At 37.1% G+C, this 18,727-nt stretch overlaps 1 protein-coding gene across 1 annotated transcript; it reads left to right on the top strand.

The window, feature by feature from the left end:
• Positions 1-6,102: 6,102 nt before the first annotated feature.
• On the top strand, positions 6,103-18,197 carry LOC132751997 (uncharacterized). Its single transcript, XM_060742229.1, has 3 exons — positions 6,103-6,191; positions 16,273-16,497; positions 17,456-18,197. Exons 1-3 carry the CDS (start codon positions 6,176-6,178, stop codon positions 17,836-17,838), a joined length of 624 nt encoding a protein of 207 aa, XP_060598212.1. The 5' UTR covers positions 6,103-6,175; the 3' UTR covers positions 17,839-18,197.
• The last annotated feature ends 530 nt before the right edge of the window (positions 18,198-18,727 follow it).

Genomic DNA, 18,727 nt, shown 5'->3' with positions numbered 1-18,727 from the left:
TTGGTGTTTAGAAAAAACCCAAATAAACAAAACAAGCAAAACTTAAGATATCTATTAAAATAATACGTTTAGTCGCATAAGCATTTTGAAAGACGTTCATTAAATTAATATTTTTACAATGTACTTGCAGGGGCTAGTTAGAAATGTAATATTGTTTTTAAAAAATGCACGACATTTACTAAACCATACGAATAAATGCTAATGTATCTTAAAATACTTTAAAAACAAAAATGCGACAATGAACTATTTCCCTGTCGTGCCGTGGGTTCACTGGTATCCAGTAAATTGCAGTAATGACGCGTTGGCGAGGCTTTGAAGGGGATTGGGTTTCAATCGGCACATATTTCAAAAGTATTTCAAATATTTATAATAACAATAGAAATGTAACACTTGGATAATCGTATAAAATATCACTCGAAAACGAATGTTTTAAGTGATTCTGTATTAAACATTAAAACTATTATATAATAGATAACAATATTTCGTCCAAGTTAAAACTTGTACGTAGCACTTAGGGCCCAAGCATTATAGTGACCGATCAGTCAGCCTTCGGCTTCGGTCCGTTACATGGGAGGTCGCTATAATGCTTATCGGATCATATTTCTTACACTAACAAACAAAATTTATATACAATTCTGCCTTGATTTGTTCAAGGCCGTGACGTACGCGGTGTAACGAGCTAGCAGTCTATCGGAAAAAAGAGTGAACTGGCAGTGTGAAGTGGGCGGGCTAACAGTGTAGCGCGCTAGCAGTGAAATCTGGGCGGGCTAGCGGGCTAACGGGCTAAACTTTAATACCTAATTGAATCAACATTAAATCATCATGATACATTTCCTAGCAGTGTAAAGTGGGCGGCCTAACAGTGCAGCGGCATGGCAATGTAAACTGAGCGGAATGGCGGAAGAGCGGACTAAACTTTAATACTTAATTGAATCAACATTAAAACCTCATGATACCCTTCCTTGCAGTGTAAGGTGGGCGGGCTGACAGTGTAGCGGGCTAGCAGTGTGAACTGGGCGGACTGGCGGGCCAGCGGGCTTAACTCTAACTTAACTGATTGAACATTAAAACGTTATTGAATCAACATGAAAACGTTATGAAACATTTCCTAGCAGTATGAAGTCGGCGGGCTAACAGTGCAGCGGGTTAGCAGTGTGAACTGGGAGGGCCAGCGGATCAGCGGGATAAACTTTAATACTTAATTGAATCATCATGAAAACGTTATGATACATTTTCTAGCGGTGTGAAGTGGCCGGGCTAACAGTGTAGCGGGCTAGCAGTGTGAACTGAGCGGCTGGCAGGCCAGCGGGCTAAACTTTATTACTTATTTGAATCAACATGAAAAGGTTATGAACATTTCCTAGCAGTGTGAAATGGGCGGGCTAACAGTGTAGCGGGCTAGCTGTGTGATCTGGGCGAGCTGGCGGACTAGCGTGCTAAACTTTAATACTTAATTGAATCCACATTAAAACCTCATGACATATTTCCCAGCAGTATGAAGTGGGCGGGCTGACAGAGTAGCGGGCTAGCTGTGTCAACTGGGCGGGCTGGTAGGCCAGCCGGATAAACTCTAAAACTTAACTAATTGAACATGAAAACGTTATGATACATTACCTTGCAATGTGAAGTGGGCGGGCTAACAGTGTAGCGCGCTAGCAGTGTGATCTGGGCGGGCTAGCGGGCTAACGGGCTAAACTTTAATACCAAATTGAATCAACATTAAATCATAATGATACATTTCCTAGCAGTGAAAAGTGGGCGGCCTAACAGTGTAGCGGGCTAGAAATGCGAACTGAGCGGGCTGGCGGACTAGCGGGCTAAACTTTAATACTTAATTGAATCAACATGAAAACGTTATGAAACATTTCCTAGCAGCGTAAAGTGGGCTGGCAAACAGTGTAGCGGGATAGCAGTGTGAACTGAGCGAGTTGCCGGGCCAGCGGGCTTAACTTTAGTAATAAAATTGAATTAACATCAAAACGTTATGAAACATTTCCTAGCAGTGTGAAGGGGGCGGGCTATCAGTGTAGCGGAATAGCAGTGTAAAATGGGCGGGCTGACTGGCCAGCGGGATAAATTTTTATACTTAATTGAATACACATTAAAACCAAATGACACATTTCCGAGCAGTGTGAAGTGGGTGGGCTGACAGTGTAGGGGGTTAGCAGTGTCAACTGGGCGAGCTGGTGGGCCAGCGGGCTTAAACTTTAATACTAAATTGAATCAACATTAAAACCTCATGATACATTTCATAGCTGTGTAATGGGCCAGCTATCAGTGAAGCGGGATAGCAGGGTGAACTAAACGGGTTGGCGGGAAAGCGGGTTACACTTAAATACTTAATTTAATCAACATGAAAACGTTATGAAACATTTTCTAGCAGTATGAAGTGGGCGGGCTAACAGTGTAGCGGGCTAGCAGTGTGAACTGAGCGGACTAGCATGCGAGCGGATTAAATGTTTATTACTTAATTGAATCAACATGAAAACATTATGAACATTTCCTAGCAGTGTGAAGTAGGCGGGATAACAGTGAAGCGAGTTAGCAGTATGAAATGGGCGGGCCAGCGGTTTACACTTTAAAACTAAATTGAATCCACATTAAAACCTCATGATACATTTCCTCGCGGTGTGAAGTGGGCGGGCTAACAGTGAAGCGGGCTAGCAGTGTTAACTGGACGAGCTGGCGGGCCAGCGGGCTTAACTTTAATAATAAATTGGATTAACATGATAGCGTTATGAAACATTTCCTAGCAGTGTGAAGTGGGCGGGCTAACAGTGTAGCAGGCTAGCAGTGTGAAATGGGCGGGCTGACGGGCCATCGGGCTTAACTTAAATACTTAGTTGAATCAACATGAAAACGTTATGAAACATTTCCTAGCAGTGTGAAGTGGGCGGGATAACAGTGTAGCGGTCTAGCAATGTGAACTGAGCGAGCTAGCAGGTCAGCGGGCTTAACTTTAATAATAAATTGGATTAACATAATAGCGTTATGAAACATTTCCTAGCAGTGTGAATAGGGCGGGCTAACCGTGTAGCGGGCTAGCAGTGTGAAATGGGCGGGCTGACGGGCCATCGGCCTTAACTTTAATACTTAATTAAATCAACATTAGAACTTATGATACATTTCCTAAATGTGTAAAGTGGGCGGGATAACAGTGTAGCAGGCTAGCAGTGTGGACTGGGCGGGCTGCCGGGCCAGCGGGATAAACTTTTATACCTTATTGAATGAGCATGAAAACGTTATGATACATTTCCTACCGATGTGAAGTGGGTGGGCTAACAGTGTAGCGGGCTAGCAGTGTGAACTGAGCGGGAAAGCAAGCCAGCGGTCTAAACTTTAATACTTAACTCAATCAACATGAAAACGTCATGAAACATTTCCTAGCAATGTCAAGTGGGCGGGCTAAAAGTGTTGCGGCTAGCAGTGTGAACTGGGCAGGCTGGCGGACCAAGCGGGAGGGCTAACAGTGTAGCGGGATAGCAGTGTGAACTGAGCGAGATAGCGGGCCAGCGGGCTTAACTTTAAAACTTAATTGAATCAACATGAACACGTAATGACACATTTCCGAGCAGTATTAAGTGGGCGGGCTAACAGTGTAGCAAGCTAGCATTGTGAAAAGGGCGGACTGGCGGACCAGCGGGCTAAACTTTAATGCTTAATTGAATCCACATTTAAACCTCATGATACATTTCGGTATGAAGTGGGCGGGATAACAGTGTAGCGGGCTAGCAGTGTGAAATAGGCGGGCTGGTAGGCCAGCGGGCTAAACTCTAAAACTTAACTGATTGAACATGAAATGTTATGATACATAACCTGGCAGTGTGAAGTGGGCGGAATGACAGTGTAGCGGGATAGCAGAGTGAACTTGGCGGGCCGGCGGCCAGCGGGCTAATCTTAAATACTTAATTGAATCCTCATGATACATTTACTAGCAGTGTAAGGTCAGCGGGCTGACAGTGTAGCAGGCTAGCAGTGTGAACTAGGCGGGTTGGCGGGCTTAACTCTAAAACTCAACTGATTGAACAAGAAAACGTTCTGATACATTACCTGGCAGTATGAAGCGAGCGGGCTAACAGTTTAGTGGGCTAGCAGTGTTAACTAGGCGGCTGGCGGGCTAGCGGGCTAAACATTATTACTTAATTCAATGAATTAACATTAAAACCTCATTTCCTAGCAGTGTAAAATGGGCGGTCTAACAGTGTAGCAGGTAAGCAGTGTGAACTGAGCGGGTTGTCGGGCCAGCGGGATAAAACTTTAATATTTAATTGAATCAACATGAAAACGTTATGAAACATTTCCTAGCAGTATGAAGTGGGCCAGCTAAAAGTCTAGCGTGCTAGCAGTTTGAACTGGGCGGGCTGTCGGGCAAGCGGGCTAAACTTTAATACTTAATTTAATGAACATGAAAACGTTATAATACATTTCCTAGCGGTGTGAAGTGGGCGGGCTAACATTGTAACGGGCTAGCAGTGTGAACTGAGCGGCATGGCGGGCCATCGGGCTAAACTTGAATACTTAATTCAATCAACATGAAAACGTTATGAACATTTCCTAGCAGTGTGAAGTAGACGGACTAAAAGTGTAGCGGATTAGCAGTGTGAAATGGGTGGGCTGGCGGCCAGTGGGCTAAACTTTAAGACATATTTGAATCCATATTAAAACCTCATGATAAATATTCTAGCAGTGTGAAGTGGGGAATTCATTTTTGGGAATTAATTTGTCGCATTATTTCTTCAAATTTCAATAGTAACACAAATGTGTTTGTACTAAATACGCTTAAGCTCTCATAATAAAACTAAAGCGATTCGTGCCGACAACCTACTTTCACTTTTACAGTTAACTGTTTGATGACGTAAAAGATGACGTCATTGTTTCAGTTTGTGCACGTGCACATGTTCTGCGGGCTGATAACTAGTTATCGGCCCCGGGCCGCAAACTCATAATAGGTCACGTGACACTCATAATCAGTTGAAATCATAGGCAATTTTGTTACTATATTTAGTAACAAGTGTATTTAAGCGTTATAATATAGGCGCGTCAATGAAAATGACTCTTATAAATTTCACTTTAAACGGTCTTGATTTTGGGTATGTGATAAATAGAATGTTAAATTCGTGTAAGTTTATTACTGAATTTATTGCACTCATTGAATAAAAAAATATTATGCTCGGCAGAAGCTCGAATAATATAATTTTATTTAACCCGTGCAATAAATTCAGTATTGAACTTACACTCATCAATATCCTCTATTTATATAATGATTGACGTAACTCAAATATGGCAATGCCACGTGACTATGACGTCATTTTCGGCATCATTTCCAAGCGAATTCCAAGGTTATGCAAAGTGTTTGATAAAACGGCTTATAAACTGACGAAGATCCAATATTCTGTGGAAAGCTTATATTTTCCCCATAGACTGGTGGATATCCCAAAGAAATTGGTACAGAAATAAAATATTTACGGCTATTTTCTTTTCCGAATCGAGCAACATTTGTCTTGGAAATGATGCCGAAAATGACGTCAATGTCACGTGGTATTGCTGTATATTATATAAATTCACTCATAAATAAATACTGTAGATCTACAGACAATAGTGTATTCTTAACAAAAAATAATAATTTAGGGGAGGTAAATGCAGTAACATATTTAGGTGCTGAGCAATTTAAGTTATTCCCCTACATCACAAAAATATTTCTGAAGTATCTAAAATGATATAGATGCATATATAACAATGCAAATAAACAACGTTGCAAATTTACTTACTCTGGATTTTCTTCATCAGCGCTAAACTCTCCACATAGAATTGTCGGTCCATCCACGCTTTCAAATACCTGATCAACTTTCGGTTCCCTCGACCATTTAGAACTTCGGTCACGCGTATTAGACCTGTCCTTTTCCTTCCCCCGACTGCCGGGAAGAGCTGCCCGACTCATTCTTAAATATTATAGTTCAAACTCGTCTGTTAAACCCTCTTAAGTCCATTAAATGCTACATCCTACAATGTGAACTTTATAACAGCTAAAAATAGATCATTTCCCAGAAGCCTAAACCGAAAGTAGGAACTTTTGTGAAAATCACTGCGCGAATCATTTTAAAGTTGACGTGTCTTTAACATCGGAGTACAAATAAACGCATCTTGGTAGAACAAGTGCAGTAATCTTTGATTCACCATGGCTTCAGCTTCAGGTAAATTTACTTTTATAGATATTATTTGTTTTAATTTTGTTTATTTGTAGATTATAATGTTTGTAATCTTAAATGTGAACAAATATTGCGCATTGGTTTTGACGATGTTACTGTGCAAGTTAAGATAGTTCAATTTATCAACTACTAAATCGTAGTATTAATAGTTAAGAAACAGGTACATGTACATTATTTTAAAAAAATGCTCTTTTTCATGGGCTGGGATTGACGAATATGCATTTTATTTGGATTTTAAAGGCGTTTTGAGCTCCACACCCCAAGTGTCTGTGTACACTACCAGACCACAGGCAATCGGTGCGTGGCTTGGATAGTATACATGTACATGACCACGCCCACTTATTTTTTTATAATTTTTTTTTTTTCACTAATAAAATATTTTTTTATTCAAAATGTTTTTAAAATATCTTATTTCCAAAGTTAATCCAAAACGTCTGCAGGTACGCACTTTCTGTAGTTATTTGCACTAACTTTTTAAATTTCCCAACATTGTACATGTATACAAATTCTGATCCGGATATTCAAGGTACGCATGCTCGGTTCCCGCTGGTACACAGCTTCGCTCAATTTTTATTATGCGAAAAGGGGTACGCATCAGGTACACAGGGTTCGAATTTAAGCTGGCATACTGGCAAAATGCCAGTTAAAATCTAATAATGCCAGTAAAAATTACTCTAGCTGGCATTTATTTGCAAGTGACTGTTCATTTTGGACATATACATTATACAAAATTGTTATCTTCTGAGCTGATGATGATGCTTGGCATTTTTACTGCCTGCTGAAGAAACTGATGATGTTTAATGTGCCAGATGCAGTAAATGATGACGTTTACCTTAGAAACTTAAAAATCAATTTTTAGTTGCTATCAGTTTTTAGTTGCTCTATTTTTTTTCTGTGACTATGTTTTGATGGACTATTTATAACAACCAAACACTATTTGTTAGAACTCCATGTTGTTTTATCCAATGTAAATGCGTAGCACTACTCTGTAAAGTGATTACTTTTAAGCTGAAATATTTGTTTAAGTAGATCAGTACCTCTAGGTTTTCAGTCAAGCACAAAATACGCTAAAATTAATAAAGGTCCTAAGAAATAACATTACATGAACAAGTTTATAACTGTAACATTGTCATCAGTGGGTGTTCCTCTGGTATAATCTAATCTGATCCCTAAACAGTTTATTCATTTATAAATTAATGTGTTGAAATGTTTTTTGTTTCATTACAAGAAAAATAGATCTGTGTTTACTTGTGATAAAGATGCTTCTGACATGATTCAAGCTTATTATCATTTGTCATATCAGATGTCCAAAATAATTGTCATTGTGTATTATAGTAATGATAAGATTCGTGATCATGGAAATGCCAGTTGACTACCTCATATTGCCAGTTAAGCATTTGATCACTTGCAAAAATCTGCAAGTAGAAAATATCGCTAAATTCTAACCCTGCAGGTACATCCGGGTCAGCATTTGTATACATGTAATGTCAGGGAATTTAAAAAGTTAGTGCAAATAACTACCGAAAGTGCGTACCTACAGACGTTTTGGATTAACTTTTGACCGGCAAGCGATAGTATTATAGCTGTCCTTTCTGTTTCAACTGTTTGCATGCACTGACATTAGTTTATTATTAAGAAAAAGATCGATTTATGTTCAAAAATCGTCTACTTTCGGCTCGGTCAAAGCGATGGCCGACCTAGACAAAAAGTGGCATTTTTGCTTTAAAATTCGCATCTTTTGTCGAACCAAACTGTTTCTAATATTGTACATTTTTTCGAAAGAAGAAATCATTTCTGCGTAGATTGCACTTTATTTGGTGAAAATTGGTTGACAATTAACAAAGATCTGGGAGGTAACATGAGGCCTGGTGGTAGGTCCGCTGGCGAACCTTTCTACCTTTACTATATTTATAGTATATATGGATGAAATTTTTTAAAAACAAATTTTCTTTGTTGATTTATTGAAAATAAGATATTTTATAAACATTTTGAATAAAAAAATATTTTATTAGTGAAAAAAAAATATTTAAAAAAAAATAAGTGGGCGTGGTCATGTACATGTATACTATCCAAGCCACGCACCGATTGCCTGTGTACCAGACTATCGCTTCGTGTTTTGTGGACCTTCATGTAGTGGCGGACTTGGTTTGCACTTTATGTATATTTAGCCTCTCACTGAGTTGTTGTAAATGTTAACAATGTCATGAAAATTTTAAACATATTAAAAAGGGAAAAAAGACTGGTATATTTTTAGCACGAACGAATGTTTATATTTATACTTACCTGATGGTCGGTTTGTTGTGACGAACGTAGATCCAGATCTGCAAGTCGATTACGATAACGTTTACAAAAATCGTGTCGTGTTCATATCTAAATAGAAGAGTCTGACCTTTAGTTAATTCAGTAGTGTGTAACCTGTACAGCAACAACAAACATGCCGTCAATAAATTTATAAAGTGAAAGCCACTTTTATTAGTCCCCTACCGGTTTACCGGAGGGGACTTTAGGTTAACCCTCCGTCCGTCCGTCCGTCTGTCTGTCTGTCCGTCAGTCTGTCCGTCCGTCTTTCCGTCCGTCCACAAAACTGGATCCCGCAATAACGCAAAAAGTACTGAAAATATTTTAGTGAAACTTGATATATGGATAGATGGCAGTATGGAGATTATGCACGTCTTTTTCTTTTCTTCATATGTTGAAAATTCTGGTTGCTATGGCAACAAATAGACTGAAAATATGGCAAATTTTACACATAACCTGGATCCCGTTATAACGCAAAAAGTACTGAAAATATTTTTATGAAACTTGATATATGGATAGATGGCAGTATGGAGATTATGCACGTCTTTTTCTTTTCTTCTTATGTTGAAAATTCTGGTTGCTATGGCAACAAATAGACTGAAAATATGGCAATTTTTTTACATAACCTGGATCCAGTGATAACGCAAAAAGTACTGAAAATATTTTTATGAAACTTGACATATGGGTAGATGGCAGTATGGAAATTATGCACATCCTTTTCTTATCTTCCTATGTTGAAAATTCTGGTTGCTATGGCAACATTAAACTGAATTTCAAGATTTCTGATTCTAGTTTTTAAGTTTTTTCACTATAAATATTTTATTTCTTCAGGTATTTTCTTCACACTTTAAATATAAGTTGCTTGTCATCAACCACATCATATGTGACAAGGTTTACAACTCTAGCACAAAATTTATCAGAATTACCTCCCTTGAACATAAACTTTTTATGAAAAAAAACATTGTTTTTTTTAATAACTTCCTTTTCTGAATTTTTCTACTTCAAACTTCATATAAATGTTTCTTATTATCACTCAACATTTGTGAGTGTTCAATACTCTAGCAAGATTATATCCAGAAGTATGCCCCTTTTGAACTTAGACTTTTTTTTGAGAAATTGGTAATTTTTTTCTCCAACTTCTTCAATCATGATAGGATTTTAAAAATGTTATTTTTTGATAACAGGGATGTTTAAAAAATAACTTTAGAGTGTCCTTCAGTCCGTCTGTCTGTCCATACATAAAAACTGTTTCCTGTGATCACTTTTAAAGAACTTTTTCAACAAATTTATTTAAATAGGAACAATAGAGAATGGCCAATGGCCCTTCAGAATGTTGCTTGGGCACTTACCGGTAGGGGACTTATGGATTGCTTGCAATACTATAATAATTGCTTGTTTATTGTAAAATAAATGTACAAACAAACACACGTGCTGTGTACTTGTTTTTCATGTTACATGATATATGAACATTAAATCTGGCGACGAGGATAAGAAACTCTCTTCAAAATGGCTGCTGCGTTACCAAATTTCGAGCAATTCCAGGCCAGATGTGCACCGGATGCTGCCGTCAAATTTCGAAAATGTCTCCAAAAATTGGAGAATCTTATGTGCGCTATGGACAGCAGTGGAGATAAGCGCAAAAAGGCACTGCTCTTGCATTATTGTTGGGAGGAAAAATATGACATATACAACAGTTTCACTGACGCACAACAGGGCATTGGTGCAACAAGAATCGTAAGTGTAGATCCAGAGGTCACCGAGCCATGTGAATATGAAACACTGAAAAACATTAACCGATTATTACACTCCAAAGAAGAATGTTACATTTGAAGTGTTCAAGTTTCGCCAAATCAGACAGGAATCTGGTGAGACAATTGACAATTTTTACACTAGGTTACGAACACAAGCAAATTTGTGTGACTATCATAACAAATTTTGATACAGAAATTCTTAACCAGATTGTTCAGGGATGCACATCATTCAGACTTAGAGGGCGTGCCTTACGGGATAATTACGACTTACAAAAAATCATTGACGAGGCCCGTGCATTGTCCAAAACTCAGTGAAGTTCGTGCTTCATAAATGGAGGGTAAACAATCAATTAACGCAATGTCCAGTGAACAACTTCAGCAAGATCGTGGTCTGGGCCACTCTCGTGGATCTAGGCGTGGCTTTGTTTCTCGTAGGGGTTCTCGCTCACGCGGAGTTTTCGGGGACACTAGCAGTACACGTGGAAATTATAAATGTGGAAACTGTGGCAATTCGCTTACCAATCACAAAATCTGTCCTGCAAAAGGAAGGACTTGTAGATACTGTAACAAACGAAATCATTTTGCGAGGGAATGTCGTGTACGGATTTCCAAAGAAGGTCAACATGTGAATTTTACAGACAATGACAAACACAGTGCTAGTGTGAATAATGTAAACAATGATGAGAGTTCAGATAGTGATCATTATGATGATGATAATCTAATTTTCAATTTTAATATGTCAAATGCTAGCTCACCATGTGTTAATGCTAAGGTTTTTAATATTGATGTCAATTTTCTTGTAGATACTGGTTCTACTTGCAACATTATTAATCTTGATGTGTACAACAAATTTTTCAAGAAACCTGTGTTATGTCACCCTGTTCCAAACATTTTTCCGTATGGTTCAAAGGTATCGCTACCCTGCTTGGGATACTTTACTGGCACAATTAAGTTCAAAGATAAAACTGTAAAAACTGAAATTTATATAGTAGACTTTACTGAAACGAGGTACTCTAAATGTCTGCTAAGCTCTTCTACTGCTCAAAGTCTTGGTATTATCCACTTTACATATGCTTCTTCTGCCACTATTCCAAGCGATAATTTTGTTAGTAAGATTGCAGGTCAGTTTCCACAGCTATTTGATGGTGCCATGTGGAAGATTAAAGGCGCAGAAGTCAAGTTACACATTGATGAGACGGTGTAGCCAGTTTCTAGATACCTCACCGTAGAATTCCTTTCCACATACGTAAAGATGTGGAGAAAGATCTCGAGAGCCAGTTTCTGGTCCTACGCCGTGGGTCAGTCAGGTAGTTGTTGTCCCTAAAAATTCTTCTGGGGTCAGGGAATGCATTGCTATGCGCCAGGCTAATCGGGCTATTCTTAGAGAAAAGCATCCCATGCCTACCATTGAAGACTTAATGACTGAGCTTAATTCCTCTACAGTTTTTAGCAAACTTGACCTCTCTAATGGCTATCATCAGCTTGTCCTTTCAGAGTCCTCTCGTTACATCACAACATTTAGTACCCATGTTGGTCTACGTCGTTATAAAGGTCTGTTATTTGGGGTAAACGCTGCTTCGGAGATTTTTCAGAAAGTTATTTCTGATTTGATTTCAGGCATTCACGGTGCAAGAAACTTGTTAGATGATATTATCAAACAGACCATGACCGTGCGCTCATGCAGACATTAGAGAAACTTCGCAGTTCAGGGGCCAAATTGAACAAAGACAATTGTGTCTTTTCTGTTAATGAGATCACTTTCTTTGGCCATGTTTTCAGTAATCTTGGTGGTAAGAAAAATCCTTGAATATAAATTAAAGCAGAATGGACTCGATCATCTATGAAGGAGACTTAAATGGTCTAGTTTTGATGTCACTTGACTATAATGACATTTTAAAGTTATGGGATTCTCCTGGAAACAGAAGAATTGCCTTTATTGGTCTGTTCATGAAACTGTGAACCTGAACATACAGATGTTTTGTTTTTTTAAATCTTGTAAAGAACATTTAATTTTCTTGTATTTTTTCAAAAATATAAATGCAAAATTAAGAATAAGATTGAGAATGATTAAAAGCTTGTCTCAGAGTGCTCAAAACGTATCAGAGACGTTCTTTGTAAAAAATAAACATCCGGGTCCCAGGACCATCTTCCCCCCCCCCCCCCTATTTGCCTTGTCGTGTTGACATTATCACATATGAGCCGCGTCACAACAAAACCAACATAGTGCGTTAGCGACCATCATAGATCCAGACCAGCCTGCGTATTCGCACAGTTTGATCAGGGTCCATGTTGTTCGCTATCAGTGTCTCTACTTGTAAACTTGTAAAAGGGTTGGTGAGAGAACAGCATGGATCCTGATCAGATTGCGCGGATGCGCAGGATGGTCTGAATCCATGCTGGTCGCAAAGGCACTACTTTGGTTTGTCGTGACGCGGCTCATATCTTGTCTGATACAACAGGCAATCCTTACAGCCATTTATAGACGAATGATTACAGATTTACTTCACTTAAATCTCATAATCTTGTACAAAGCTTCATGCTGTTGCGGAGGTGGCGGGATAGTGGTTTCGGTGGTGGTGAAAGGAGTTTAACCGATTTCATTGTTGTAATAATTGCACTTGATAAGTAGATACATTGAACGTGTTTGTGTGTAAAGCATGCACTATCAAAGAAATTTCACACCGGGAACTAACACATGAAGCCCCCCTCCCCCACATTCTGTGTTCCTTAAAATAAACTTGAAATATCTTAAATATGCATTATGGTACCCGGACATTTTTGGTGTATGGTATCATTTTAAGACCCCCTGCATTTTTCCGCTGTATTTTGTTTTGTTTTTTTTCTTTCAGACTAAGAAGACATATCAGTATATATTACAACAAATATAAACAACTTCTTTAACATACTACCTTTAATCAACTATTTGTCACATCATGCATATATTTTTGTGATATCGTTTTTTTTTTCTTTTGTTGTTTGCTTTTTGTTATTTTTTTATTTTATTTTTTTTTGACTGGAAGTTTTCCGGAACATTTCAAGATGACGGACTCAATACATGACAGGAATGTTAAAGATAAATATAAACTAGCAATGAGTAAGGTGGAAGCTGTGGTGGAGGAAAAAAAAGGATCTGTAAGATCACATAGACTGGCTGTGTAACAGCAGGGATCGAGAAGATGTTGAGAGGATATTGTTGTTTGGTAACATAGGTGCCGGCAAGAGCTCTATTGTTAACACCATTATAAAAGCACTATCTGGAAAGTACATACCAAAAGCTAAAGTAGGACAAGGTTCAACACAGTCGAAAACGTTTTCTTTGGAGAGGTATTACTATTTATTGTCCCCTACTGGTTTAACCGGAGGGGACTTTAGCTCTACCCTCCATCCATCTGTCTGTCTATCTGTCAGTCCGTCTGTCAGTCCGTCCACCAAACTGGATCCAGCGATAACGCAAAAAGGACTGAAAATATTTTTATGAAACTTGACATATGTATAAATGGCAGTATGAGATTATGCGTGTCTTTTTCTTTTCTTCCTATGTTGAAAAATTTGGTTGCTATGGCAATAAATAGATAAATATGGCAAATTTAACACATATTCTGGATCCAGTGATAACTCAAAAAGTACTGAAAATATTTTTATGAAACTTGAAATATGGATAGATGGCAGCCTGCAGATTATGCACATTTTTTTCTTTTCTTCCTATGTTAAACATTCTGGTTGCTAGGGCAACAAATAGCCTGAATTTCAAGATCTCTGATTTAAATTTTTCAGCTTTTTCACTATAAGTTCTTTTTTTTCTTAAGGTGTTTACTTCCAACTTTAAATATAAGTTTCTGGTCATCAACCATATCATATGTGACAAGGTTTACAACTCTAGCACAAAAATTATCAGTATTACCTCCCTTGAACTTAGAATTTTTATGGAAAAAAACGTCTTTTTTAAATAACTTCTTTATTTCCTAATGTATCTACTTCAAACTTCATATATATGTTTCTTATTATCACTCAACATTTTTGAGAAGGTTAAATACTATTTCCAGAATTATGTCCCCCTTGAACTTTTTTGATTTCTTGATTTTTTTCGAGAAATTGGTATTTTTTACTCCAACTTCTTCATTGACCTTATAGGATTTACTTTAAAATCCCACATTGTTATAATTTGACAAGGTTGTATAAACATTATTTCCTTACTAGTCAGGGAAACTGAACACATTACTGTGATATAGACAAACTTAGAACTCAAAAGATTTAAATTCATTCGTGCCATTTATTCACTGGTAAAATTGAAATCAGAATGTTGCTGGGGTTCTAACTGGTAGGGGCCTTATGGATTGCTTGCAATATTATGATAATTGCTTGTTTATTTTTATATTTATTTATTTATTTATATGTTTATTTGATTTTTGATTTAAGTGAGTGTATCGTCTGCATTGAATACATGTATATTGTGTAATCATTTAAGTTTGATTTATTTACGCGAAATAGTAGTAATGACCAACCCTGTAGGCTTAGTTGGCTAGATTTATATCCTGGGTTTGGGAAACGAGATGATTTGGTTGACTTGTACCATTGATTCAAATAACTTGTGTACTTTTATTACTTTTTTCAGAACTGAAATTATTTCATTCAGACTATAATAAACAGAGTTTTTTTTTATTAACTTCAAGTATACGAAAACAACAGACATTAATTACGTAACTTTATCTATCTATGGATCAAGTGAATACTTAACAAAATACACTTATTTTTATTCTAAGTTGCGTTCAGACCAAGCTCTATACTGTTGGTTATTAAGGTGCGTTCATACCAAGCTCTATACTGTTGGCTATTAAGGTGCAGTCATACCAAACTCTATATTGTTGTTTTTAATAAGGTGCGGTTGGACCAAGTTCTAAACTGTTTGCTATTAAAATGCGGTCAGACGAAGCTCTATACTGTTTGTTATTAAGGTGCGGTCAAACCAAGCTTTATACAGTTGGTTATTAAGGTGCGTTCAGACCAAGCTCTATACTGTTGTTTATTAAGGTGCGGTCAAACCAAGCTCTTTACAGTTGGTAATTAAGGTGCGGTCAGACCAAGCTCTATACTGTTGGTTATGAAGGTGTGGCTAGGCCAAGCTCTGTACTGTTGGTTATTAAGATGCGGTCAAACCAAGCTCTATACAGTTGGTTATTAAGGTGCGTTCAGACCAAGCTCTATACTGTTGGTTATGAAGGTGTGGCTAGGCCAAGCTCTGTACTGTTGGTTATTAAGATGCGGTCAAAACCAAGCTCTTTACAGATGGTAATTAAGGTGCGGTCAGACCAAGCTCTATACTGTTGGTTATGAAGGTGTGGCTAGGCCAAGCTCTATACTGTTGGTTATTAAGGTGCGGTCAAACCAAGCTCTTTACAGTTGGTTATTAAGGTGCGGTCAGACCAAGCTCTATACTGTTGGTTATGAAGGTGTGGCTAGACCAAGCTCTATTCAGATGGTTAATTAGATGCGGTCAGACCAAGCTCTATACTGTTGGCTATTAAGGTGCTTCAGACCAAGCTCTATACTGTTGGCTGTGAAGGTGTGGTCAAACCAAGCTCTATACTGTTGGTTATTAAGATGCGGTCACACCAAGCTCTATACTGTTGGTTATTAAGGTGCGGTCAAACCAAGCTTTATACTGTTGGTTATTAAGGTGCGGTCAGACCAAGCTCTATACTGTTGGCCATTAAGGTGCGTTAAGTCCATGCTCTCTACTGTTGGCTATTAAGATGCGGTCAGACCATGCTCTATACTTTTGTTTATAACGGTGTGGTCAGACCAAGCTCTATACAGTTGGTTATTAAGGTGCGGTCAGACAAAGCTCTATAATGTCGGCAATAAAGGCGCGTTCAGACCAAGCTCTAAGCTGTTGGTTATTAAGGTTTTGTATTTAATTGTTATTGAAATCGCTCAAAATCGTCTAATTCCATTGCAGCGTGAACCCAGTACATAATTTAACGTGGTAAAGGCTTATCTTTAATATATCATTCAATCAGGGCATGTTCAACCTGGTACCAGCATTGAAGCATTGACAAAATTACAAGTGGAGCATAAAGTTGGCAGTTTAAAGGAAACCATATTAAAGAAAAGCAGAGAGGAATGGAGGAATACAAAGATCGTCTTTGTTCACAGTTGCCGAGAGAAGAAAGTTCCGGATAAATTAATTGATTGCCTTTTACGAATACTGCGGAAGACTGATCCTAGAACAGCGATGCCTAAATGTATGTTATTGAATGATACTTAGTAATATTTTACAAATATACATTTATAGTGTACGATTTTGTTCTCGGAAGGGAAATGTCCCTCTTTATTTTATTTCAAAACCTCCTTTTATCTCTGTTTCTTGTAAATATAGTTTCGGATTGAGAAAAATCTAACTACAAGATGACCATTATGGTCCTCGATCGCTCACTTGAGATACAACGCTAGGAATGTTAAAGATTCGTCAATGCAAAAGTCAACCAATAAGTTACGTTTGGTTTGTCATTTTTGACCCAATCTGCATAATTCTAAAAATTGTGTAGATGCCCACTTCCAATGCTACATGCCAAATGTATAATTATGGCACAGGGGCATGACTTATATAACTTTTGTACAGGATCACCTTAGGATCGATCCTATAGTTTAATCAATATATCCAACAACAAGGCACTGATAACGGGCACACTGAGGTTATTTTTAAAGAAAAATGTATGTTAAACTTAAACCATATGCCTGAGAAAAACATATATGACAAAATGTGTTTAATAATGTTTTAATAAAGATTGAGAGCATATAAGATGTTTAAAGCGCTGAACATGCAGTAATTTATTGTTAAGGTATCTAAATGTAAACAATTAAGTATTTAAATTTCCATACAAAAAAAATAATTCAATATAATTATAACAAATGCGACAAATGCGAAAAAGCAAAATTAGTTCATCTGTATGACAAATGAGTATTTTTATTTTTTGGATACGGGAACGAGAAACAAAAGATTAACAGGTTTTAAGAATAATAAATTATAACATTTCTGAGGCATAATAGACCTTTCTAGACTGTTACATTTATACTTAAGATTTTTAATTGTATCATCGATTTATACAGCGAAAATAATTCTGATGTTATGATCAACTTAGGTTTATTGAAATGGTCATAAATGGTCACTTTTTTATCAGTAATATGTTTTGTATATTTAAGATTCTGCATACGTCTTTGTAGTCCTCACCAAATATGATCTGGTTAAAGATGAAAACAGCTTTAAATGGTCTTCTAATGAACCAACGGTTACTTACGAGGAGTTCCGAGAAATTGAGAAGGAAATTGAACAGAGGTTTAGTATCCAAGGTTCGCTAGAAGATAACAGAACAAGATGGGTGAGTTATTCCGATGCAACAGGTAAAGACAACCCATATATTGACAACATCGCATTGAAGTTTATTAAACGCATGCTTATGGTGAGAAAAGATGAAGTCAAGTCCGTTAAAACGGTGATGTCAACATGGACACTGATGATCTTGAACATGAAAAAGTATTGGCAAAATGCCAAACGCATCTTAAATGAACCTCAGTTCAGCTTCTGAACATTAATAATCGTCGTTGTATTTGCTTGTTTCATAAGATATGTATACATCATGTTAAATGCCCCACCGTCGGAAAACAAAAAGAGATGAGAACACAAGAAAATTCAATGCCTCATGTTAACTAGACTAACATAATTTAAACGACTTACATGGGGCATGAGTTTTTATTTCTGATGTTGCACTTTCAATCTTTTTATTGGGAAAATTTTCAGGATGGAAATAAAACTTAAAATCACTAAGGCATAACCTTATCTCCTATGAATGACGTACATATTGTTCTATTTTCAAAATTGGCGGTATATAATTGCTGTATTTTTCTGAATAGAAATAATGATAAAAAATACTGACTGTATATAAAACATTCTTCATTGTCTGTTCGCTCTACATGAAAATGATGCAAAATAGTAGCACAACATTAATTCATTTCAATGGAAAAAGAATTACCCCAGGTGCTGTACTAGTACAGATGGGCGGCTGGCTATCTGTTACTTTATTTTTACGCATCACATCTATTAATATTAAACAGTTATAGTGTGTGCATTGATTTAATATGAAAGTGAACGTGGAGAAATATTGCAAATTTAGCACGAATTCAATCAGGTACTAATTTTAGTAAGAATATCCGTTAGACTGTACATATTTTATTAAAGATAATCCTAAACTTACTAAAAACATTTATTTTCGGTCACTTAATTACTCTATGACCTTGTACTGACACTATTTAGATTCGATTGGATTTTCAAGAAATATTCAAGTATAATAATGGTAAATTTTTACTGAAATTATGTCTATATATACTGTACTATATATGTATAAGACCTTGATCATTATTCGTTCATTTCTTCAGAAATTAGTATTATTAAATAACAATTTATGTAGAAAGTGCATG

This window comes from Ruditapes philippinarum, unplaced genomic scaffold, assembly GCF_026571515.1.
Source record: "Ruditapes philippinarum isolate M1 unplaced genomic scaffold, ASM2657151v2 ctg3167_1_1_1_1, whole genome shotgun sequence".
NCBI lineage: Eukaryota > Metazoa > Mollusca > Bivalvia > Venerida > Veneridae > Ruditapes > Ruditapes philippinarum.
This window is presented reverse-complemented; position numbering and strand designations above follow the sequence as displayed.

Bases quoted from the DNA above. Each gene is read 5' to 3' on its own strand.
- LOC132751997 (XM_060742229.1), top strand. The intron at 16,498-17,455 runs GTATGTTATTGA...TGTATATTTAAG, and splicing joins TAGAACAGCGATGCCTAAAT to ATTCTGCATACGTCTTTGTA.